General features: G+C 40.3%; 1 protein-coding gene across 1 annotated transcript in view; it reads right to left on the bottom strand.

Annotated features, from left to right (window-relative positions):
* Positions 1-339: 339 nt before the first annotated feature.
* Positions 340-27,231, bottom strand: part of hyal6 (hyaluronoglucosaminidase 6) — a 39,582-nt gene continuing 12,690 nt past the window's right edge. The window contains exons 2-4 of the mRNA XM_072269303.1: positions 12,152-13,114; positions 5,949-6,038; positions 340-789 (exon numbers count right to left, since the gene is read on the bottom strand). Of these exons, the coding sequence (XP_072125404.1) occupies positions 340-789; positions 5,949-6,038; positions 12,152-13,090 (1,479 nt within the window). The 5' untranslated portion in view covers positions 13,091-13,114. The remainder of the gene's footprint in view (positions 790-5,948; positions 6,039-12,151; positions 13,115-27,231) is intronic.

Below are 27,231 nucleotides of genomic sequence, written 5' to 3'. Positions count from 1 at the left end.
GCAGTTTTCAGATTTCAGCATCTGCAGCCTCTTATTTCGCCTGAAATCTAATATTCAAAGTTAATTTTCTTAATTTCTTTTTCTCTGCAGAGAGCTTGAAGGCAGTTTCAGTTCCAACATTCATCAGAAGGAACTTCACTATAAACATTAATCAAAATGAGCTTCACTATGGGCTGTTACAATGGCTGAATGCCAAGGGTGATGCAGCAGATATAGTTACTACTCTGTGTTTTGGAAAAAGCCTCTATAGAAAACTAGTCAGATCATTGTCCAGGTTCTTTACCACGCACCTTATAAAACCTTATCAATATCATCTTATTAATTTAAGATGAAAATTTTCTAGCTTTGGAAATTAACGATTTTAATGACCAGCTGGAATACAACGACAGAGGCAAATGAAAATGGTAACTGTGCAGCCGAACCTCTTTCAGCCTCTACCTCTGGGACATTCTTTTTCGCTGCAGAAATGTCAACAACTGGTATTTCGCAGGCGATGCCAACCCACCCTTCATAACATTGGCACGTGAACATTTCGTTCATGTTTTTGAGCACCCTTCGGTTCATCTTTCCTTTCACAGAAAATCGCGGATTGACGCCTTTGGAATTGACTCTGATGCTGAAGCTCCTGGGGTCCAGGTGCAGGTAGGTTTTGGAGTCAACGTCCCTTCTCACGCACCTTCCATGTGTCTTGCATAGATGTTTGCTGCACAACTTTGTGGCAGATGTCACATTAACAATATAGTGTCCCAAAAGGCCATTAATGTATTCTTTCAGTGCGAAGCAGTGAATCTGTAAGGAAAAATAAAGACACTTTACTCCTAAGGATATCAAACATAAAATAGTCAATATATGTCATAAACCCACCGAGATGCATTCCAACATCATATGTACTGGGAAATGGTGTGATGTTTTACAATGACTCACCAGTGGGTGGGAGACCCAAATTATTTTGCACTGTTTAATGGAGCAGATTTAATTTTTTTTCACGTGTTTGACCAGTTAGATGACATATTGAGCAGGTATCAATCTCAATGCCAATCAGCCAATGCTCCACCCATGCTAGTAACTCCCCTGTAATTCCATGGGCTCTTATCTTGCTAAGCAGCCTCTTGTGTGGCACCTTGTCAAAGGCCTTCTGAAAATCCAAGTACAGCACACCTATTGCATCCCCTTTGTCTACCCTGCTTGTAATTTCCTCAAAAAATTGCAGTAGGTTAGTCAGGCAGGATTTTCCTTTCAGGAAACCATGCTGGCTTTGGCCTATCTTGTCATGTGCCTCCAGGTAATCTCATTCCTAACAATCAATTCCAACAACTTCCCAACCACTGATGTCAAGCTAACAGGTCTGTAGTTTCCTTTCTGATGCCTCCCACCCTTCTAAAATAGCAGAGTAACATTTGCAATTTTCCAGTCATCTGGTACAATGCCAAAATCTATCGATCCCTGAAAGATCATTGTTAATGCTTCCGCAATATCTCCTTCAGAACTCAAGTGTGAATTCCATCTGGTCCAGGAGATTTGTCCACCCTCAGACCATTAAGCTTCCTGAGCACATTCTCAGTCATAATTTTCACTGCACATACTTCATTTCCCTGACACTCTTGAATGTCTGGTATGCTGCAGATGTCTTCCACTGTGAAGACTGATGCAAAATACGTATTCAGTTCCTCTGCCATCTCTGCATCTCTCATTACAATATCTCCAACATCATTTTCTATTGGTTCTATATCTACCCTCAACTCTCTTTTACCCTTTATATACTTAAAAAAAGCTTTTAGTATCTTCTGTGACGGGATCCTGAATTACCCCTATGAATTGTGCTTTTGAAAAGAGAGAGAGAGAGTTATTTAACACTGACATGTTGTTTTGAAAGAGAGAGAGCGAGAGACGAAGACTAACTGTTGGACTGTCACTTTAAGGCACGAGGAAGAACTGGCTGACTTTTGGATTTCTGCTGAGCTGAAGAGCGAGATGGCATTGAACAGCTCGTAAGTTGCTATGGTGACCGAAGGCAGTGTTATTTAATGGACACTCGATGTTATGATTTTTAGCAGCGTGTTGATACTTCCCAAGAACATGGCATGCTTGTACATTTCTTACACAGAGAAAGGAAGAAGGAGTTATTTGAATGACAGTTGATGCTCAGCACGGGAAGATAAAATAGAAGGTCAGATGATAGACCTCAGACACATGTTTTGGACACTGAATGAGCATTGTTGTGCCCGCAGAAAAAGTGGATTTTGGAGGATTGATCAGGCGGATCAATCAGTCGCTCTTGCAGTGAAAAGGAAAGGGGTTGACTGGTGAGGAATTGTCCATGTGTCGCCACTCAGCTGGGTGATAGCTCCACCGCGGAAAATTGGTCCCCTTTGTTGAAGTCACAGTCGGTGACTTTTAAAGAATTTTGGAGGACAATGAGAAGATCGACGGCGTCAGCTCAACTGAAGACTCAAACCTCTCCCTCTCTCTCTCTTTCTCTCTCTCTCTCTCTCTCTCTCTCTCTCCATCACTACTTAACTCAATACCACGAACTGAACTGAACTGAACTTTACTCATCATTGTAAGACTGTATCTTTTTACCCCTAGACTCAAAGAAGCTTGGTTTTTCAGATATATATTTCCACACTTACTTATATACAAACCCTATTTCCAGAAAAGTTGGGATATTTTCCAAAATGCAATAAAAACAAAAATCTGTGATATGTTAATTCATGTGAACCTTTATTTAACTGACAAAAGTACAAAGAAAAGATTTTCAATAGCTTTACTGACCAACTTAATTGTATTTTGTAAATATACACAAATTTAGAATTTCATGGCTGCAACACACTCAACAAAAGTTGGGACAGAGTTAAAATAAGATTGAAAAGTGCACAGAATATTCAAGTAACACCGGTTTGGAAGACTCCAGATTAAGCAGGCTAATTGGTAGCAGGTGAGGTATCATGACTGGGTATAAAAGTGGCGTCCATCAAAGGCTCAGTCTTTGCAAGCAAGAATGGGTTGTGGTTCACCCCATCGTGCCAAAATTCATGAGAGAATTGTTAGTCAGTTCAAAAGGAACATTTCTCAACGCAAGATTGCAGAGAATTTAGGTCTTTCAACATCTACAGTACATAATATTGTGAAAAGATTCAGAGACATCTCAGTGCATAAAGGGCAAGGTCGGAAACCACTGTTGAATGCACGTGATCTTCGAGCCCTCAGGCAGCACTGCCTAAGAAAGCGTCATGCTACTGTGACAATTATAGCCACCTGGGCTCAGGAGTACTTCGAAAAACCATTGTCACTCAACACAGTCCGTCACTGCATCCAGAAATGCAACTTGAAACTGTATTACGCAAGGAGGAAGACATACATCAACTCTATGCAGAAACATTGGCGAGTTCTCTGGTTCCGAGCTCATCTCAGATGGACTGAAAGACTGTGGAACCATGTGCTGTGGTCAGATGAGTCCACATTTCAGCTAGTTTTCGGAAAGAACGGGCGTCGAGTTCTCCGTGCCAAAGATGAAAACGATCATCCAGATTGTTATCAGCGAAAGGTGCAAAAGCCAGCATCTGTGATGGTATGGGGGTGCATCAGTGCCCACGGCATGGGTGAGTTACACGTATGTGAAGGTACCATTGACTCTGAGGCGTATATTAGGATTTTAGAGAGACATATGTTGCCATCAAGGTGCCGTCTCTTCCTGGGATGTCCATGCTTATTTCAGCAGGACAATGCCAGACCGTACAATAGCGTGGCTTTGTAGACACAGAGTGCGTGTGCTTGACTGGCCTGTTGCAATTCCAGATCTATCTCTTATCAAAAATGTATGGCGCATCATGAAGAGGAGAATCAGACAACAGAGACCACAGACTGTTGAGCAGCTGAAGTCTTATATCAAGCAGAATGGACAAAATTTCCAATTGCAAATCTACTACAATTAGTATCCTCAGTTCCAAAACGATTAAAAAGTGTTATTAAAAGGAAAGGTGATGTAACACAATGGTAAACATGCCTCTGTCCCAACTTTTGTTGAGTGTGTTGCAGCCATCAAATTCTAAATTTGTGTATGTTTACAAAATACAATTAAGTTGGTCAGTAAAACTATTGAAAATCTTTTCTTTGTACTTTTGTCAGTTAAATAAAGGTTCACGTGAATTAACAAATCACAGATTTTTGCTTTTATTGCATTTTGGAAAATATCCCAACTTTTCTGGAAATGGGGTTTGTATATAATCATTGCTAACCTGTTTGATTTATCTACATTTTTATTACTGTATTGCGTAGTTACTAATAAATATTATTAGTTAATAGCAATACTGGACTCCAAAGTGTTTTCCATCTCTGCTGGTTCTTTATTCCCGTCACATGGTATGTGACACTTTTTTGAGATTAGTCACCAGCTTCCTTTCATCATTGATCTTTTCCTTCCTAATAACGTTTAGTTTCCTTCTGCAAGTTTTTAAAAGCTTCCGAATCCTCTATCTTTTCACTGGTTTTGGCTTCCTTGTATGGCCTCTTTTTTGCTTTTACTTTGGCTCTGACTTCACTTGTCAGCCACGGTAGTGTCCTTCTATTGCTTGTGCTTTTAACCAGCTGCAGCTGTGGAGTTATCAGCTGGGAGTAAATATGATGCTAGAAATTTGAGGGAATATATACAAGCTTATGTTCTAATTTATAATCAAGGTAACAACAGATTTTACAAGGTGCCATGTAAAGATCATTTCAGCTGTTATTTGTGAGTCCTTCAAAGTTTAAGATGACTGAGAAAAGGTGGAAGCAGGGGAGCATAAACTAATAGGATTTTGTCTTTGTAGAAGCTTGAGGTGTTAGTAGCAGATCATCTACCTGGCAATTAAAAGGGCTGTGAAAACTTAAGAATTATTTGCATGACTACAATTATCAACATATGCCTAGGATAATTTTACCTATATATTTAGCACAGCCAGATATTTCCACCTGCAACTATCAGAAAAGAAGTTATGTACTTCTAAACAGTACGTTGTGATTATGGCAGGGAGACAGGAATTCTTCCTTGCAGTCAGGAAATGCATACTTTCTTTGACTTAGCCAGCTTTTGAAATTCTGACAGACTTCTTTTGAAATAAGCGGCAGAAAGTTGTAAACTCAGTCAGCTCCATCATGGGGACTAGCCTCCCCAGCATCCAGGGCATGTTCAGGGATCAATGCCTCAAAAAGATGGCATCCTTCATTAAGGACTCCCACCACCCAGAATGTGCTCTCTATTTATCACTACCATCAGGGAGGAGGTACAGAAGCCTGAAGGCACACCCAGTAATTCAGAACGGCTTCTTCCCCTCTGCCATCAGATTTCTGAATGGATATTGATCCTATGAACACTACCTCACTACTTTTTTTCCTTCTTTTTGCACTAATTACTTAACTTTTTTAATTACTACTTATTGTAATTCAGTTTTTATTATGTAAATTCACTTTTTATTATGAAATGTACTGCTGCTGCATAACAATAAATTTCACTATATATGCCAGTGATATTAAATCTGATTCTGTTTCTAACTTTACTGAGCGTTCAATGCTCAAAGGATTAGTGGTAAACTGGAAGGATTGAAGAAAGAAATGATGAGAAAATTTCTTGGAATTATAAAAATAAAAACAAAAACAAAACATGCAGATGCTGGAAATTGGAAATAGAAACAGAATGCTTAATATACTCCACAGGTCAGGAAACATTGAAAGAGAGAGGGAAAAATAATTAACTTCCAGTTCTGATCAAAGTTCAATGACTTGAACTATTAACTCTGTTTCTATCTGTACAAAAGCTACCTGACCTCCTAAGTATTTCCAGCATTCTTCATTGCAGTACAAAGTGAAGGTATATTCAAAATTAAGATTCATGGATATCATGTTATTCAGTTTGAGATGTAACATGGAACCAGAATGTTGCCGTTGAATGGTGAAGGAAAAAAATGTTTTTGTACCTTTGGTCTCGCATAATCGATGCCTCCCCAAAGAATAACCCCTGAGGTCCCCATTGCAGCACTTTCACCAATTGTATGGACCAGGTCAATCTGTAAAGTGAGAAACACCATAAAATTGTTATATATTCACTGAATGGAGTAATACTCTGAGCCAAGTTCATATTTTGTGTTTATCTGAAGGGCAAGACATATAAAACAACTTCAGTTTGTTTGAGGGTAAAAATTGTACTTGAGATGCGAATAGTGCTTCGAGGAAAATACTCAAGGATTGTCAACAATTTTCTATTGAATATTTATATTGTTGTTTTTCATTCATTTATGGAATATGATTGTCATGGGATAGGTAAGAGTCAAACAAATTGCTGTGTGTCTGGAATCATGTATTGGTTAAACTGGGCATTGTCAATAAATTTATTTACAGAAGGATATTAGGAATTGGATGGACCTTTACTGTCCAGCAGCTTCATGGTCACCAATACTAACACTGGGTTTTTATAGCAGATTATGAAATTACTTGACTTTAAATATTTAAATTCCCATGGTATTGTAAAATTAATCATCAATGTACCTAGATACTAATTCAATAACTTAATTACCATGTAGTGTACCGATCCAGATGTTACAGTGAAGAACATGAGCAAAACTTAATGATGTTTAGAGATGGCACTTTGCACATTCCTTCAGAATAAACCATTCTTCACATGGGAACTTCAGTGATCTATGATGTCCACAGTCAATGTTGAAACTCGCCAGTTATCCATTTTCCACAATGGGTCCACCAAGACGCTCTATCTTACTTAGAATTATATTTTACCCTTGTCTAACACAAGGGCATCATTGTCAGTTGCAGTGCAGTATCCTAAAGCAGTTGAGATCGTCTGCTTGCGTATGAAATGATGTTTGCGCCTGTTAGATTACATGACTCAATGCCAAACTGTGTTCTATGGTGTAAGTATTAAACCATTAAGAAAACTAAAACATTACAGGATGTTTTCTAATTACACCCAGCAGGCACAGCACCTTGATTAGTGGAAATACTTATTGACAAATTGTATGCACAACTACTCTCAATTTTCTTTGTCTAGTAGATGCAATAACCCACCAGATACACCATTGTTCACTATGTATTTCCAGTAGCTTTTCCATCAGCAGCATGATTTTGAAATCATGATTGTGGTTTTAGGTGGTAAATTTGTATTAATTAATGTGCTTTTGATAGATTGTCTATTGTTGTGCTTAATGTAGGGAAAAAGTAAAAAAGGTGATTACCATTCAATGTTATCCCTAGGTAGTAAAGACAAAAACCAATAAACATTTAATTAGAATTGCTGCACAAAATTAAGAAAAGAATAGAATAAAGATATTAGAAGGATATCCAATCTTTATAGAATATATAGCAGTTTATAGCAGGATAGGGTTAATAGTCTCCTTATGTGCTGTAATTGTATCTTATTCCATGATTCGATGTGTTTCCTATACTCAGGAAAGGAATGTCCATCTACAGTGTATGGTTGTACTTTGATACTGGTTTTATTGAAAACAGATGAACAAATCCATACCTGATATAATTTCCAAAGAGCCATGGAGTGATACAGCACAGAAACAGATTCCAGTATTTCTAGTCTTCTGTTTCTGCAGAAACAAGCCTTTTAGCCCAATACATTCATGCTAGCCATGAAGTACCTACCTAAACTGATCCCATTGTCCAGCACTTAGTGCGTAGCCTTCTATGACGTGGTGATAGTTCTCATCTAGATATCTCTTAAGAGTCCTTGCCTCCACCATTCAGACCATGTTTCCAAATTCCAATCCTTCTACATGTAAAAAAGTTCTTCCTTGGATCCCCTCCAGATCTCTTACTTTTTACCCTAAATCTACATCTTTTAGTTACTGGCACCTTAACTATTGGAAAAAGTTTCCTGCTACCTATTATCTCCATCTCCATCATAATTTTGCGTAACTTCTGTCTCCTCCGCTTCAAGGAAAATAATCACCCTACCCATTCTTTCCTCATAGCTAAAATGCTCCATTCCAGGTAGTATTCCGATGACACCTCTATACCATCTACAGTACAATCACCAACTTCTAATAGCGTGAAGACCAGAACTGTACACAGTACTCCACCTATAGCCTAACCAATGTTTCATTAATTTGAAACTCATTCTGCTTGCTCTTATATACTGTACCATGCCCTGGCAAATGGAGGCAAGAATTGTGCTTGACCAGCTTAGCTACCTGTGCTGTCATCATCAAAGATAGTTAGATTTGATTTGTACATCAAGATCAATCTGTTCCTTAATATTCCCTAGCTCTCAGTCCTTTGTGTAAATTCCAAATACTCTGCAAATGCTGGGGTCAAAGCAACACTCACAACACGCTGGAGGAACTCAGCAGGTCGAGCAGCATCCGTGGAAAAGATCGGTCGACGTTTTGGACCGGAACCCTTCATCAGGACTGCTTTGTGTAAATTCTACCTTTATTAATCCTCCCAAAGTCAACTTCAATAGGACTGCAGTTGAGAAGGTGAGTAGTTTCAAGTTCCTCGGTATACACATCACTGAAGATCTCACCTGGACTGTACACACCGGCTGTGTGGCAAAAAAAGCACAACAGTGTCTCTTCCACCTCAGGCGAATGAAAAAGTTCAGCATGAGCCCCCAAATCCTCAAGACCTTCGAGAAGGGCATCATTGAGGGCCTAATGACTGGCTGTATCACCACCTGGTACAAAAATTGCACCAACCTTGATCGCTGGGCACTGCAGAGAGTGGTACAGACAGCCCAGCACATCTATGGATGTGAACTTCCCTCCATTGAGGACACTTACAGCAGCAGGTGTGTAAAGAAGACCTGGAAGATCATCCGGTACACCAATCACCCCACTATAAACTGTTCCTGTTGCTTCAGTCTGGCAAACAGTACTGCAGCATTAAAGCCAGGATCAACTGGGTATGGGACAGCTTCTTTCTACAAGCCACTAAACTTATAAATTCACAAGTCTGTACATTGTAACAGAATCATAACACAAAGATTCTTACTCCCTCACATTGCAGGACGGATATAAGATTTAAATAAACTTAGTTTAGGTGTTGTTTACAGGCATTCAATCACAAAAACAAACACTGGACCATTACCATTTGCCTCCTATCACCAAGCCAATTTCGGATCCAATTTTCCACCTCACACTGAATTTCATCAGCTCTAATCGTTTGGACTGCTCTCCTGTGTGGAACCCTGTCGAAGCCCTTACTGAAGGCCATGTAGACAAATTACAGAGGCCTCGTCTCTGCATTCTGTTATTTTTTCAAGAAATATACTCATATTGCTCATATAGGGTCTCTCCCTAACAAAGCCATGTTAACTATCTTTGATTAATTCCCACTTTATCATGTATTGATTAATCCTATCCCTCAGAAATATTATCCAATAACTATCTACCTCTGGTTAGGGTCACAGAGTCTGTCAGCAAAGATTTAAAAATTTCCAGTGTGGATTAGACTGTACAATTGTTATTATCTTTGCAGCTCGCAATTCATGCCTGCTTGATGTAATTGTTTACTATGTTTCCTAGTGGTCACAGTATGTATATGCGATTGTTCATTGTGTCCCCTAGTGCAGTGGTCCCCAACCTCCGGGCCGTGGACTGATACATTGCCGCGAAGAATGCAGCGGTGCAACAGTAGCCAGAATGCACCCAGCACATCTTTAAGAAAAAAGCCGAAATAAACAAGCTAATTAATTAGTTGCCACCCACCACCTACATGTCGGCCCAGATCAGAGGCGATTGCTGCATTCTTTGCGGCAATGTTTCGTCCGCAGTCCGAAGGTTGGGGATCACTGCACTAGAGGTTACAGTTCTGTCTCTTTCTCGAAGCTTTTTGGTATCGCATTATTTGAATTTGGACTATCTGATTGGTTAACTCTTATCTACATATTAGAATGGAAATGTCTCTTATCTATGGGGTAGAAGAAGAACTGAACGTGTTGGCCCATTGGCTCACCATCTTTACTCCTTCTTTCCTTCCACTACTCTGCTTTTACTCACTTTCAATTTTGTTTGTTCTTTTAGTACTTAATAAAATGATCATGAAATAACAAGTTTTATGCCTCGTTCTTGACTTCCAAAAGAGCCTTAGATCAGAAACATCAGAATCCAACATCAACTCCCTCACTTCTCAGAACAGCATTATGGTACAACTATTAGGCACTAGAGATTTACTAACTTTAAATTCCAGTAAGAAATCTATAATCTCATTTTTAGATTAGATTAGATTCAACTTTATTGTCATTGTGTCAAGTACAGATACAAGCCAATGAAATGCAGTTAGCATCTAACCAGAAATTGCAAAATAACTGTGAATAAAAAGTAAGTGCTACAGCACACAAATATAAAAGTACTGAGACAGTACAATATGGATGCAATATGGCTTAGCGCTGTGACGTGAGGTTCAGCAGTGTCACAGCCTCAGGGAAGAAGCTCTTCTTGTGCCTGCTGGTGCGGGAGCAGAGGCTCCTGTAGCGCCTATCAGATGGGAGGAGAGTAAAAAGTCCATGGTTAGGGTGAGATGAATCTTTGATAATGCTCTTCTCCCTGCCCAGACAGCGTTTATAGTAGATGTTCTCAATGGTGGGCAATTGGGTGCCGATAATCTGCTGGGCAGTTTTCACCACACGCTGGAGTGCTTTGCGGTCTGATATGGTACAATTGCCATACCACACTGAGATGCAGTTGGTGAATATGCTCTCAATGGTACAGTGGTAAAATTCTGTCAGTATCCTGGGACAGAGGTGAGCTTTCTTGATGCTCCGCAGGAAATGAAGGCACTGTTGCACCTTTTTGATCAGGATGGACGAGTTCAGGGACCAGGTGAGATCCTCGGGAATGTGGACACCGAGGAATTTGAAGCTTGATACACACTCTACTACAGATCTGTTGATGTAGATGGGAAAGTGAGTGTGGCTCCTAGCATGCCTGAAGTCCACAATGATCTCCTTGGTCTTCCGGGTGCTGAGGGCCAGATTGTTGTCCGCACACCACGCGGCCAGGTGCTGGACCTCATCCCTGTAGGCCGTCTCGTCATCCCTTCTGATCAGGCCAACCACCGTGGTGTCATCTGCGAACTTGATTATGGAGCTAGAACCATGTACAGGAACGCAGTCATAGGTGAAAAGGGAGTACAGAAGAGGGCTCAGCACATAGCCTTGAGGCACGCCGGTGTTCAGGGTGAGAGTGGAGGAGGAGAGGTTGTCTAACTTAACTGATTGGGGTCTGTTGGTCAGAAAGTCCAAGGTCCAATTGCAGAAGGATGAGCTGGTACCAAGCTGGCAAAGTTTGGCGATCAGCTTGGAGGGAATCACCGTATTGAATGCTGAACTAAAGTCAATGAACATTTTATAGAATTTCACCTTACCTTTCCCTGATTTCTCCAACTACAAAGTACTTTTCTTGAGTGAAACCAGATGAGAAATACTTAAGTCCTCACCTATGCTTTTGGCTCCAAACAGCATTTGTGTAAATGGACCCTACTCATTCCTTCATTAGTTTCTTGCAGTTAGGGAGAAACAAAATGTAGAGACGAGATAACTATTTGGTAATATTTTGAGACCGATATCTCAAATGGATACCCGATAAAGGATATTCACTAATCTTATTATTGACAGGAAAGCCTGGGAGGAGGTTAGGAAGAAATTGGGCATTATAATCTGAAGAATCTGAAGCAATGAACACACTATGCAAGAGCAATGGGAGTCATAACTGCATTCAGTTAAACCTTTGAAACTTTGCCATATGCTGCATTTGAGGAGCAGTGGATCCATCTGTGTCAGGAAACAGGCTGCATTGTGCAAGCTATTTTCTTTATACCAAAATTGCGTCTGTCAGGCATGCAAGAAAAAGACAGACACAGAGAAAATGAGGTGCAGGGAAGAGAGACCAGGGCAGGAAGAAGAAAGTGAGGCATATAGTTAATCTGTGCCTTCCTCTCTTCTCACACCTTGAACATCCAAAAGACAATTCTGTTTAGAAGTTTGGCAAAATCTTTTGGTTATGCTTGAAGTACCTACCTTAGTTGGATTTAAAAGTAATAAAACCCCGAGTCTAATAAAATCAGTATTGAAGCTTACACGTGAATGAAACTGAGTTATATTTGCAGTACAAAGTAACCATCTAATTCTTAAAGTTCATCATCTTTCTTTCTGACTTACCTCAGTGAGAGGTATAAACTCGTAAGTGTAATATGGTCGTCCATATGCAAAGACTGGGAGAGCATAATCTTTGTGGGCTATGGAGGCTAACCTGATAGCTTCTTTCAGTCTGTAATGGACAAATGACCGTGCTTTTGGGTTCGATTTCAAATCAAGTCCAAGATAGATGGAAGGGTAGAGAGCTCCACTTTCTTTCCATAACCAGAGTAATTTATCATTGCGTTTGTATTCAATTGGAGGGCACTTCCCATCGTACTTCTTTGTCTTGTCCTTATAGTGATGGTTATAGCAATCAGGGAAGAGATAAAACCCCCAGAGTCCATGAGGTCTCAGTTTCTCTACCAATTCCAGTGTGTTATTCATTAGGTCTAATGCAGCTGTTTCATATTCTTTCTGAGCTTCTAATTTGACTTCGTTGTCCGTCCAGCCGGGATGAAGCTTTTTCACAAGTTCCATGGATTTTTGCCGATAGACATCTTTGTTTCCCCAGTTTCGGATCCATAAAGGTCTCCATTCTTCCCAATCAATCACCCCAAGACCACTGAAGTCACTAAACGGAATATATTTCTCAATGTCAGACCTGGTTTTGTTCAAGTGTTCTTGAAGGTCACTATTCTGGGGGATCCCTCCATTCACTGGAACATTTTCTTTGGTGTAATAAGGGTACTTGCCCAGATAATTGTGGTAAAATATGGTGATGACAGACCCACTGAGTGTATCATTAGCGTTTGAAGATATATCAAAAACACTGAGGTCCAGATCTACATCATATTTAAGCTTGCATGATTCGGTTGGTGCATTCCAAACAACAATGAATGGGTTATCTGGAAGGACTGGAGATTTTGCTTGCTTGAAGTATTGGCCACTTGAGAGCTGCATTATGACTGCAGTAACTAGCAGTCTTCCAAATATGTTCTTGAAAATAATTGTCACACTCATGATATTCAGCTTCCAGTCCAATTTCTGAAACCAAAAGATAAAGCTTACAGTTTGTTTATACTGTAAAGAGAACAGGTGTAAATGAATATGATATGATTATGAAGACATGTAGTCCTCTTTTATTGTCATTTAGTAATGCATGCATTAAGAAATGATACATTATTTCCTCCGGTGTGATATCACAAAACACAGGACAAACCAAGACTGAAAAAACTGACAAAACCGCATAATTATAACATATAGTTACAAATAGTGTAACAATACCATAACTTATAGTAGTATATAGTAGTACTGTTAGCTTAAGGATTAGCGATGTACTAGAAAAATCATTGCATGGCTCAAAAAAGGAATCTCCAGCCCACTGCACTATTTACACCCACTGCATTATTTCCTGTTGAACACCATTGATATAAACCATAGAGGATTACCATGTCAGTTATTTCTTTCCATCATTTTAGCTTTTACTTTTTAAGAGCAATCCACTCTGATGCAAGGAACAATGATAGATTTTCAATGCTCAAGTTAAATTATCAAGGCTATTGCAAATATATTTTTCCACCAAGTCTAATCATGTAATAACTAAACTGTCTACTTGAAGGACAAGGATTATCAGACACTTCAAAATCTTTTAAAAAATGAATTCACTTCTATTTACAGAATATATGAACATGTGAAATATGCAGGCAAAAAGAAGACATGCCCCCAGTCAAGATGGCATTGATACACACTACTCCTCAGGGAGATGCAATGGAAAACGAGAATAACATTCAAGGCCAAAAGGGAAAATAAAATATTCTGGAAATCCTTTTCTGTCCCCCTCTAGCCATATAAAATAAACAGAACAAATAAAAAGGATCAGCAACAAATACAATAATATGAAGTTTTATTTAGTAATGCTGAAAGAAACAGAGTTGCAAAACAAATTTAAAAAAATTTAAAAACAGGGTTCCTATAAGCATGCAATTGGAAGACAACTTTCATTTGAATATAACTAGAAATTCTAAAGAAACAACTGATTGGAAATCAATTTCCTACGGGATCAATAAAGTATGACTATGACTATGACTATGAAAGCTGAGCCTACTGGGCCTGATCACCTCCCTCTGCAACTGGATCCTAGACTTCCTGACTGGGAGACCTCAGGCAGTCCAAATTGGTAGCAGCAACTCCAACACCATTACACTGAGCACAGGAGCCCCCCAGGGCTGTGTGCTCAGTCCACTGCTGTTCACTCTGCTGACCCATGACTGTGCTGCAACACACAGCCCGAACCACATCATCAAGTTCACTGATAACACGACCGTGGTGGGTCTCATCAGCAAGAATGATGAGTCAGCATACAGAGAGGAGGTGCAGCGGCTAATGGACTGGTGCAGAGCCAACAACCTGTCTCTGAATGTAAGTAAAACAAAAGAGATGGTTGTTGATTTCAGGAGGACACGGAGCAACCACTCTCCACTGAACATCGACGACTCCTCCGTAGAGATCGTTAAGAGCACCAAATTTCTTGGTGTTCACCTGGCGGAGAATCTCACCTGGTCCCTCAACACTAGCTCCAAAGCAAAGAAAGCCCAGCAGCGTCTCCACTTTCTGAGAAGGCTGAGAAAAGTCCATCTCCCAACCCCCATACTCACCACATTCTACAGAGGTTGTTTTGAGAGCATCCTGAGCAGCTGCATCATGGCCTGGTTCGGAAATTGTACCATCTCGGATCGCAAGACCCTGCAGCAGATAGTGAGGTCAGCTGAGAAGACCATCGAGATCTCTCTTCCCGCCATCACGGACATTTACACCATACGCTGCATCCGCAAAGCAAACAGCATTATGAAGGACCCCACACACCCCTCATATAAACTCCTCCCTTCTGCCATCTGGAAAAAGGCACCGAAGCAGTCAGGCTCTCATGACCAGACTATGTAACAATTTCTTCCCCCAAGCCATCAGACTCCTCAATACGCAGAGCCTGGCTTGACACCAACCTTCTATACCCTCTACTGTGCCTACTGTCTTGTTCATTATTTATTGTAGTGCCTGCACTGTTTTGTGCACTTTATGCAGTCCTGGATAGGTCTGTAGTCTAGTGTAGTTTTTGTGTTTTTTCTTACGTAGTTCAGTGTAGTTTTTGTATTGTTTCATGTAGCACCATGGTCCTGGAAAACGTTGTCTCATTTTTACTATGTTCTGTACCAGCAGTTATGGTTGAAATGACAATAAAAAGTGACTTGACTTGACTAATGCAGTAATATCAGTAGAACTTTGGCAGAATTCTGAATAAAAACTGATACAATTTGTAAAACCACCAATTGTCCGTCAATATGGAAAGTCCAATGAATGTGTACTGTTATTATTAATGCAGCATATTCCTCAATGCCCTTCATCACATAAGCTTCTCTGCAGAAAAGTTAATGAAGTCTATTATTCAGAAAAATAGTATTATTAAAGAATTTTCTCAACCATAAATCTCAGAGACCCAATGTTTATAGTTATGGATTCTGAAGAAAAACTAAGGAAATGAAAACTGTTTGAGTTTGGAATTAAAAGTGAAGTTTATCTTCACAGAGGGATGGATAGGAACATAAATTTGACATCATTTGAGTTACATCATTAAACAGATGTATATCACAAGCATACCTACACATGTACATATCCTTAACAGATTTTACGGTTATTATCATGCATGCATGGGTTTTAATTTTAACCCTATATATTGACCAGGAATGTTAGAAAACACTCAGAGATATGAGAAACTGCTAAGACACATCTTATATTCAACTACTTTCAACTCCCCTGCAATGCAATACAATATATTTCTTTCACAATCTTTACTGTATCACTAGATCAATTTGGAAATGCAGCCTTTTTCAATATTTTCTCTCACATGAATTAATTGAGTCAAATGTGTGTTTATGCTGTATGCTCTGTACTGTATGATTCCAGTATGCAGTACAAAGAGAGAATACATAACTCCAATATCCCGTTTTTGAATGTAATATTTACTGGTTGGCATTAACCGCCAAGCTCACCCTACTTCCCATTGTGTTGTTTTAAATGTGGTTCTCCTTGGCTAAATCAAACGTACTTTTGTTCCAACTGCTTAATTACCGCAGCTTCCTCATGATTTGACTGAACCAATCTCAATCATGTTCTGAGTCATCAAAGGTAACTCATAACCTGGAATGTATTATCAGTCATAGATTCATAGAAACAAGCTCTTCAGTCCGACTCATCCATGACAACCAGCATGCCTATCTATGCTCATCTTATCTGCCTGCATTTGACCCATACCCTCCAAACCTTTCTTACTCCTACATCTGTTCAAATGTCTTTTAAACTTTTAATTGTGCTTATCTCTTCATCTGAGTACAGTCCAACCAAAGATATGTCATTCTGAAACTTAGCTAAGTATTTGCTAATCATGACCTATAATACTTGATCTTTATTGCTTCTCGGAGAAATGATCTCTTTGGACTGTTCTACTTGAAGCCAGTGATACATAAAATAATCATATGCTAGGTATCACAATTTACACAGTATTCAAAAGAGAATGAACATGAAAACCATTATCTCTAACAATCTCCTCTGATCAGCCATAACAAAGAAAATAGATCACAATTCTTCAATAGTGCAATCTGTTGAAGTACATGATCCAATGTGTTTCACTTTGATTCATTTTAGGATTCAATCAATGAATAACAAAAAGTTCTCAATCTCTTTCTGAAAATACTAAACGTTAAGTCTTCAGAAAGATCCCATAGGCCACAACCAACTCTGAAAAGTTGTCCGTACTTTGACCCTGCAATAATGAAGATCTTTGTGTTCCTCAGCCTTTTCAATTCCTTCTACATTTTGACATCAAGCTATTTACACTCAGTGGCCTCTTTATTAGGTACCTCCTGTACTTAATAAAATGGCCAGTGAGTGTATTTTCAATGTCTTCTGCAGCTGCTTCAAGATTTGATGTGTTGTGCATTCAGAGATGCTGTTCTGCATATTACTCCTGTAACGCATTGTTACTTGAGTTACTTTCACCTTCCTGTCAGCTTGAAACAATCTGGCCATTCTCCTCTGACCTCTCTCATTAACAAGGTGTTTTTGCCCACAGAGCTACCACTCACTGTATGTTTCTTGTTTTTCACATCATTCTCTGTAAACTCTAGATACTGCTGTGATTGAAAATCCCAAGAGAACCGTAGTTTCTGAGATACTCAAACCAACCCGTTTGGCAGCAACAATTATTCCACAGTCAAAGTCACCTAGATCACATTTCTTCCCCATTCTGATGTTTGGTCTGAACAACAACTGAACCTCCTGACCATACCTGCATGCTTTTATGCACTGAGTTGCTGCCACATGATTGGCTGATTAGATACTTGCATTAATGAACAAGTGTACAGGTGTACCTAACCAAGTGTACGCTTACTTTTAGACCAAAATAAACACTGTCTTTCCATATGAACATACACGTACATCTTTTGAGCTTTACCTTACATTGGTATAGCCCCCTCAACGTTCATTCTAATACTGAAAGATTTTTTTCTTCTTTGTGACTGAGTATGTCAACTGAACTATAAGAACAATACTCTGTACCTTGTGAAGTCTTGCTCATGATAGCATAATATTTACAGTAATGATTTGACACCACTGGGAAATTCCGTGATTAAAACAGACACTTTTCAATATTAATCATTAAATATTGCTGCCACCCTCCTCCCCACCGACTTATTCATACTCAGCTAAGCATATGTCAGTGACATATCCAGACTGGTGAAAATGCTGCTTTGGTCAATTCTGCATATAAGTTCTGAGCAGAAGGAATTAAATGCTGTTCATTGACAACTGCTTAGAAAAAGTCACCCTGTAGTCATTACACATATGTTTGAATGGTCTTGGCTACCTTGGGCACTTCTAAAATTGGTATTACCTAATTATTCTGGCCTATCTTCATTAGAACACTATTTCATTTGAGCCTATCTATCACCTTCTCCAAATGGTTCAGCATCATATACAAAACAAATCAAAGCTTACATTAGAGTGGTTTTGGATTCTAGCCTGATCCAAATATTGACATTATGACCTGCCTTCCTGCAGAGGTTCCTTAAAATATTCCAACAGAATCTCTAAAAATCATGTTGAAGCATTCTTACAGAACAGGTTTTGTATTTGAGCTTCATCCAAAAATAATAATTTCCCATAAATATTGGTTGATTAACATAATTATTGCTTACAATCAGTATTGATTGTTCTATTTGCCATTGTGGCACATCAAATACTTCATTTTGCCTGAAGTCTTTGATATTTGCATATATTTTCCAGTTCCTTTCATTAGTGCTACTAGGCTGATGTCCGGAATTGGGTAACTAGCATCAGTGTTGATACATAATGCACTGACCATGGAAGACAACATTTGGCATGCTATTTTTGTAACAAATGATATAAATGCAACACAAGCCCTATTCTCCATTATTTTCACTGTCTGCATTATTGTTACTACTTCCATGAAAACTTTCCTCTGTGAGGAAGTCACAGTACTGCTTAACTGAATCACAAACAAGAGAAAATCTGCAGATGCTAAAAATCTAAACACCACACACAAAATACTGAAGGAACTCAGCAGGCCAGGCAGCATCTGTGGAAACAAATACAGTCGATGTTTTGGGCCGACACCCTTCAACAGGACTTGTACTCTTTTCCATAGATGCTGCCTGGCCTGCTGATTTCCTCCAGCATTTTGTGTGTGATACTGCTTAACTGCTTTGGCTTGAGACTTGCATGTTAGGGATATGTGCCCCTTTCTCTGGTTGTTAAAACATGTTGTCAGTTGGCTTCTATTGTATCTACTTTGGAACTCTAGCCATCAATAATGCTCTTGCTCCATAACATGCCATCATATTACTAGTATATTAGCATTCCTGATAGCTAAACTGACTAATATTGCAGACATGAATTCTATATGCAGCCTCAACAATCGCTCACCTAGGTTCATGTTATTCGTCTGTCATAATTCCAACATATGGTAAGTGAAAAGTGAGTAGAACAGGGGGCTAAGCACACAGCCTTGTGGTGTACCTGTGCTGATGGGGGAGATGTTGTTGTCAATCTGAACTAACTGGCATCTGCAAGTGAGGAAATCCAGGATCCAATTGCACAAGAAGTTATTGAGGCCAAGGTCTTGGAGCTCATTAATTAGTTTTGAGGGAACACTGGTATTGAATGCTGAGCTGCCGTCGATAAAGAGCATCATGATGTATGCATCTTTGCCACCCACATGTTCCAGAGTTGAGTGAAGAGTAAATGAGATGGCATCTTCTGTGGACTTGTTGCTCTGGCAGGTAAATTGGAGCGAATTTAAGTCTTTCCTCAGGTAGAAATTGATAAATCCACACTTCATCAATGTGGATGCATGTGCTACTGGGCAATAGTCACAGAGGCAGGTCAGTAATCTCTTTTTGGGCACCTGTATGATTGAATCCTGCTTGAAGTAGGTGGAGACCACACACTGCTGAATTGAGAGGTTAAAGATCTCAGTGAACTCTCCAACGAGGTGATCAGCACTTGGCCAGATACCCCATATGAGCCAGATATTTGAGGGAAATGGGCATTCAGTGTAATTGCTCATTGATGAACAGTTAAATTTGGAATTTGACTTTAACATTTTTGGAAAATTGGAACATTTTGTGAGTTAAAGTCGCTTGGCTTGATCAGTGTTTTTAAAGTAGACACAATGATGTCTCAGGTAATTTGCTGAACTAAGGATCATATCCAATTAGAAGCTATTTGTGAGGTGTTCTTTGGTTGGATATAACAGGCTGGTTTGTGACTGTTGGAGTTTGTGTCTGCTCTGTGTGATTCCAGCTGGCTGCTGATTGAGAGCAAAGAGCCATAAAGTACCAATGGATGCTGGCTTGGAGCACAGCCAATTAAAAGGTGTTAAAGGTCAGACACATGACCTACAGCCAATGGCAATAGAATGCAGTGTTTGAATTGGTAAGACACGAGTATAAAACCAAAGGTTTTCACATAGAAGACAGTGGTGACTCAGTAGCAGGTTCACCAACATGGATGCGAGTTGTCCCACGGACACGTGGAGATATGAAACAGGACCACTAGGAACACGTGGCCAGCAACAGAAACCTCTTTTTAACTGATATTATATCTTCTGTTTTTTGACTGTTCATGGAAGGTCTGGGAGATTTGGTAATTGTGCACACGGGTATTTGATTGTGTAAGTGTTCTTCCTTTGAGACAATGATGTGTTCTTCCTTTGAGACAATAAAGGTACTTGTTGGTAATTACAGATTCCTTCTGTGCCTCCCAGATTATTACTACAAGGGGTGATTCTTCTAACAAAGGGTCTTGCCAAAACTTCTACAGTCCCCCTATGGAAGCTGCCTGACCCACTGAGTTCCTTCAACGTCTTTGAATGCTGCACTGCCTGCTGAGGTCCAGTTAAAGCAATTTTCAAGTAAACCCATAAATGTACAACAAAATGCTCGTACAATTCAAGTATAATACTACTTCGGCAAATCAGGATGTTGAGCATTCACAGGTTTCAGGTAGAACAAATTCGAAAGTAATTTCTACAAAATATTGATTATTTTTAGCAGATAATAACATGCAAACCTTTATACAATTTTCAAACTTGATCTCATTTTGTCTTCTTTTTTAACTTGTGTATGTTAAAGAGAAGCAACAAATGTCACAGTCAAATCCATAAACTCAGCAGATACAGTTTTATACTTGTTCAGCTTGTTTTGCATAAACAGAATTCCTCAACCCCCACTGTGCAGAGACTATTCCAGCTCACTGCTGGCAGCAAGAACATACATTCTGTTCTGGTGAACTTCATCCATTCCCACAACTAAACTCTGGCTAGGATACCTTTGGGATATCAGTTGACATGGGTAAGTAATATACCAGCCAATCTAGGTTATTTTTCTCATGGCTTCCATTGTGCCGTCATCAGCAAAAGTCTTCCAACAGCACCACAAAAGGAAGACCTACTCATACAACCAAGGTAATGAAAGAGTGTACCTCATTGTTGCACCCCATGATAGGGATAATCATGTTTAGTAAACTCACACAAACCTGCAAACGTTTCTTAATTCTGCCCACCAGTTCCCTCATTCAAGGCATGTTTCTCACATACTGTGTGAGCAGAATGCAAGCAAGCAGATAGTTAACGCAAACATTCACGGGGTCCTTGGTTAGTGGTGAAGTTAAAACAGGTGATGACGATGGTATCCTTTGTACCTCGTCCTTATTCCCCATAACACAATTTCTCAACCCAGAAATTCTTCTGATTTATAAGCAGTAGATGGTTTACATCTTACATGCTTCAATTCACCTAAACCTAATCTCAATTGTGATAATCAATGTCCAGGGTGAATCTTCACAGACATCCTAACCAGAGTAAGTTACCTTGCTTGTCTCCTCTCTTCCTCTCTTCTTGTTATCAAGTTGCTCGTACGTACAGCTGGTGGCAAGAATGTGCAGCATTCAGCTGACCACCAGAATCTTGCCTCCTCTTCTGTTGAGTAGTGTGAGAATCAACCAGACTGGCTGAAACTGAGCAAGATAATTTTGGATATTCCATTGGGCAGACATTTTGGGGCAGATTATGTTCTATTACGTGCAAATTGTGTCCTTGGGTAGCATACCAGAATTACCAGACACATCAACTGTGAGTGATCCTACTCACCCAGTTATATTCATCTGAACCTCAAGTACAGCTTGCACATCAAACCATTTATAATGGGTTTTATATATGTGGGTTGAGAAGTGGCAGATAGAGTTCAATCCGGAGAAGTGTGAGGTGGTACACTCTGGAAGGACAAACTCCAAGGCAGAGTACAAAGTAAATGGCAGGATACTTGGTAGTGTGGAGGAGCAGAGGGATCTCTGGGTACATGTCCACAGATCCCTGAAAGTTGCCTCACAGGTAGATAGTGGAGTTTAGAAAGCTTATGGGGTGTTAGCTTTCATAAGTCGAGGAATAGGGTTTAAGAGTCGTGAGGTAATGATGCAGCTCTATAAAACTCTGGTTAGGCCACACTTGGAGTACTGTGTCCAGTTCTGGTCGCCTCACTATAGGAAGGATGTAGAAACATTAGAAAGGGTACAGAGGAGATTTAACAGGATGCTGCCAGGTTTAGAGAGTATGCATTATGATCAGAGATTAAGGGAGCTAGGGCTTTACTCTTTGGAGAGAAGGAGGATGAGAGGAGACATGATAGAGGTATACAAGATATTAAGAGGAATAGATAGAGTGGATAGTCAGCGCCTCTTCCCCAGGGCGCCACTGCTCAATACAAGAGGACATGACTTTAAGGTAAGGGGTGGGAAGTTCAAGGGGGATATTAGAGGAAGGTTTTTTACTCAGAGAGTGGTTGGTGCATGGAATGTACTGCCTGAGTTGGTGGTGGAGGCAAATACACTAATGAAATTTAAGAGACTACTAGACAGGTATATGGAGGAATTTAAGGTGGGGGGTTATATGGGAGGCAGGGTTTGAGGGTCGGCTCAACATTGTGGGCCGAAGGGCCTGTACTGGGCTGTAATATTCTATGTCCTATGTTCTATAATTAAACTCATTAGAACAGCCCTTCCTCTGGATGACTCACGGCCTATTGGTTTGTACTGAGGAAATGGAACTTGGCCATTTGGAAATCTTCAGCCTAATACTTGGAATGTCAATGGACACACTCCTCCACAAGAAAATGTGCAGTACTCTTTGTGAGTGGTAAGCGTAATGTAATTGACTGTCTTTCAACCATGAATCTCCATCTGAAGGTCCTTACACTAATGACTTGGAAACTGAGAGGTATCTTCAGCTCCAGCCTAATCACAACAACAGCTACAGGAAATGCAGCACTAGCATTACAATGAATTTCAATGAGATGTTCTTATTAGAGTGCAGTTCACCCACTGCTTGTTCCATAATGAGGAAAGATGCTGGGAGTAAATGAGACTCAGTGACTGTCTGGGCAGTAACAGCTCAATATAAGAGGTAGAGTTATGGTCCATAATACCACTCAGTCTCTGGTCTCTTACACAGGTACCTGCAAACTCTTATGACCTTACAACTCTTATGACCTAATACTGAATTCAACAAGTTAAAGATAGTGACTATATCTACCTTTAGTCAGAAATAGCTTTCCTGAATTCCAGCAGTTGTCCTGGCGAAAGTACTTCCACAGTGTTACTGGATTAGGTGTTCCAGAATTTAGACTAAACAATGAGGAGGGGCCAATTATATATTTCCAACTCTGGAAGGTGTGCAACTCAGAAGGGAAAATAGATGGTGGTGGTATTTTTATGCAACTGCCATTGTCATCTCCTTGATTGTAGGTGCTTTGGGAGGTGTTGTTGGAATGACCCAGGTAAGTAACTGCAATGCATTGTAAAGGTGATACAGTCCTGCAGCCACCATATGCTGAGTATTTAGGGTGGTTCATGGGGTGGCAATCAAGGAAGCAGCTTTGTCCTGTATGATGTTATGCTTCTTGAGGAATATTGGAACCGTACTTGCCCAAAAGGTAACACCACAAAGCCTTTCCAACATCTAAAAAGCATAACTTACCAGAAGATACCCATCCACTGAGCTGTTCTTGTGGTCAGAACTTTTACGTGACTTGACCAGTCGGGCATCAGGTGAATTGCAATCCTAGGAAGTTGATTGTAAGGGAATGGGAAATGAAAAATCCATTGAATGTCAAGGATGGATGGTTAAACTCTCTAGTTCAGAGTTTCCCAACCTGTGATCAACTGACCCTTTGGTTAATGGTAAGGCTCCACAGCAGAAAAAGACTTGGGAACCCCTGTTCTAGTTGGATACGGTCGAAGCTGGATATTTTTCTGGCCTGAATGTTACTTGCCAATCATCCTCCACATATGAATGTTATCTAGGTTACTTTGCTTGCACTCACATACTTCATGATTTGGAGAGGAAAGGAATTGTAAGCAAGTTTGGTTTGTGCAGTCCCAGTTTCTGAACTAATGATGGAAAGGGATCATTGAGGAGGTAGTTAAAGATGTTTGGGTCTAGAACACAGTCCAGAAGAATTCCTGCAGCAATGTCCTGAAGTTGGTATGCTTGATAGAGTCAATGCTAATCTTCCCGCTGAGTGCTTTTCCACCATTTTCCATTCTGGGCATTTCTCCATACTTATCTTGTTTTTCTATGCCTCCATTCATTCTCCCAGATGTGCTGTTTTGCAATTGCAATGACTTCAAATGCACACATTTAGGTGGACAACTGGCTGGTCCTTTGATGATAGCAAAATGTCTTTCACTACTTGGCATGTATGCTACTCCTTGAAGTTGTCGAATCAACCATAACAGTAGAATCATTGAAAAGCTCAGAAGCAATCAGCTGGCAGCTTATTTGTGGTCTTTTAAGTAGTGTTAGATATATGGAGAGGGGTGAGGTATTGGGACAGTTAGGTAAGGTTAGTTGTGCTGCTTAGCATGAAACAAGAGTTGCTTTATTTTGCCACATGTACATCAAAACATTGAAACATATAGTGAAATGTGTCTTTTTGCATCAATAACCAACACAGTCTAAGGATTTTCTGGGGGCAGCCCACAAGTGTCGCCATGAATCTAGTGCCAATATAGCATGCACTAAACCTAACCACAGATCTTTGGAAAGTGAGAGGAAACTGAAGAACCCAGGGGATACCCACACAGTCACTGGAGAACATACAAGCTCTGTACAGGCAGCAAAAAGATTCGAGTCCTGGTCAGTAATCCTTGGTACTGTAAAGCGATGATATTAACTACTATGCTACTGTGCCACAAACTAGTAGACAAGTTTCAAATTAACATTTCACAACATATGCAGGTACGTCATTGCTGAAGTTTTAGAAAGCAAAAAAAAAATTGTGAGATCAGCAAAACGGGAGCCAAGGAAACAAATTTCATGGACAATACTTTGAAAAGGGAAACAAAAACAGAAAATGAACCTGGTCAGGTGTCAGGTCTCTCAGTGGGAGAGCAGTTTGGAGGGAGTGATCACAATTCTATCTCCTTTACCGTAGTATTGGAGAGAGATAGGAACAGACAAGTTAGAGGAACGTTTAATTGGAGTAAGGGGAAATATAAGGCTGTCAGGCAGGAACTTGGAAGCATAAGTTGGAAACAGATGTTCTCAGGGAAATGTACGGAAGAAATGTGACAAATGTTCAGGGGATATTTGCATGGGGTTCTGCATAGGTACATTCCAATGAGACAGGGAAAGGATGGTAGGGTACAGGAACCGTGGAGTACAAAGGCTGTTGTATATCTAGTCAAGAAGAAAAGAAGAGCATACGGAAGGTTCAAAAAACTAGGAAATGATAGCGATCTAGAAGATTATAAGGCTAGCAGGAAGGAGCTTAAGAATGAAATTAGGAGAGCCAGAAGGGGCCATGAAAAGGCCTTGGTGGACAGGATTAAGGAAAACCCCAAGGCATGCTACTAGTATGTCAACAGCAAGAGGATAAGATGTGAGAGAATAGGACCAATCAAGTGTGAAGTGTGACAGTGGAAAACTGTGTATGGAACCGGAGGAGATAGCTGAGGTACTTAATGAATACTTTGCTTCAGTATTCACTATGGAAAAGGATCTTGGCAATTGTAGGGATGACTTGCAGCAGACTGAAAAGCTTGAGCATATAGATATTAAGGAAGAGGAGGTGCTGGAGTTTTTGGAAAGCATCAAGTTGGATACATCACCTGGACCGGATGGGATGTCCCACAGGGTACTGTGGAAAGCAAGGGAGGAGATTGCTGAGCCTCTGGCGATGATCTTTGCATCATCAGTGAGGATGGGAGAGGTTCCAGAGGATTGGAGGTTTGAAGACGTTGTTATCTTATTCAAGAAAGGGAGTGAGAGATAGCCCGGGAATTTATAGACCAATGAGTCTTACTTCAGTGGTTGATAAGCTGATGGAGAAGATCCTGAGAGGCAGGATTTATGAATATTTGGAGAGGCATAATATGATTAGGAATAGTTAGCTTGGCTTTGTCAAAGGCAGGTCATGCCTTACGAGACTGATTGTATTCTTTGAGGATGTGACTAAATATATTGATGAAGGTAGAGCAGTAGATGTAGTGTATATGGATTTTAGCAAGGCAATTGATAAGGTACCCCATGCAGGGCTTATTGTGAAAGTAAGGAGGCATGGAATCCAAGGGGTCATTGTTTTGTGGGTACAGAACTGGCTTGCCCACAGAAGGCAAAGAGTGGTTGTAGATGGGTCATATTCTGCATGGAGGTCAGTGACCAGTGGTGTGCCTCAGGGATCTGTTCTGGGACCCCTACTGTTCGTGATTTTTATAAATGACCTGGATGGGGAAGTGGAGGGATGGGTTAGCAAATTTGCTGATGACACAAAGGTTGGGGGTGTTGTGGATAGTGTGGAGGGCTGTTAGAGGTTATAGTGGGACATTGATAGGATGCAAAACTGGTCTGTGAAGTGGCAGATGGAGTTCAACCCAGATAAGTGTGAGGTGGTTCATTTTGGTAGGTCAAATATGATGACAGAATACAGCATTAACAGTAAGACTCTTGGCAGTGTGGAGTATCAGAGGGATCTTGGGGTCCGAGTCCATACGACACTCGAAGCTGCTATGCATGTTGATCGTGTGGTTAAGAAGGCATACGGTGTATTGGTCTTCTTCAATTGTGGGATTGAGTTTAAGAGCCGAGAGGTAATGTTGCAGCTATATAGGACCCTGGTCAGACTCCACTTGGATTACTGTGCTCCATTCTGGTCAACTCACCTCAGGAAGGACCTAGAAACCATAGAAAGGGTGCAGAGGAGATTTACAAGGATGTTGCCTGGATTGGGGAGCATGCCTTATGAGAGTAGGTTGAATGAACTCAGCCTTTTCTCCCTTGGAGCTATGGAGGATGAGAGGTGACCTGATAGAGGTGTATAAGATAATGAGAGGCATTGATCATGTGGATAGTCAGAGGCTTTGTCTCAGTGCAGAAATGGCTAACACGAGAGGGTATAATTTTAAGCTGCTTGGAAGTAGATACAGAGGAGATGTCAGAGGTAAATTTTTTCCACACAGAAAGTGCTGAGTGTGTGGAATGGACTGCCGGCAGCGGTGGTGGAGGCAGATACGATCCGGTCTTTTAAGAGACTCCTGGA

The sequence above is a fragment of the Mobula birostris genome, chromosome 9, assembly GCF_030028105.1.
Source record: "Mobula birostris isolate sMobBir1 chromosome 9, sMobBir1.hap1, whole genome shotgun sequence".
NCBI classification, from domain to species: Eukaryota; Metazoa; Chordata; class Chondrichthyes; order Myliobatiformes; family Myliobatidae; genus Mobula; species Mobula birostris.
The sequence above is the reverse complement of the archived record's forward strand: the minus strand, read 5'-3'. Positions and strand labels throughout refer to the sequence as shown.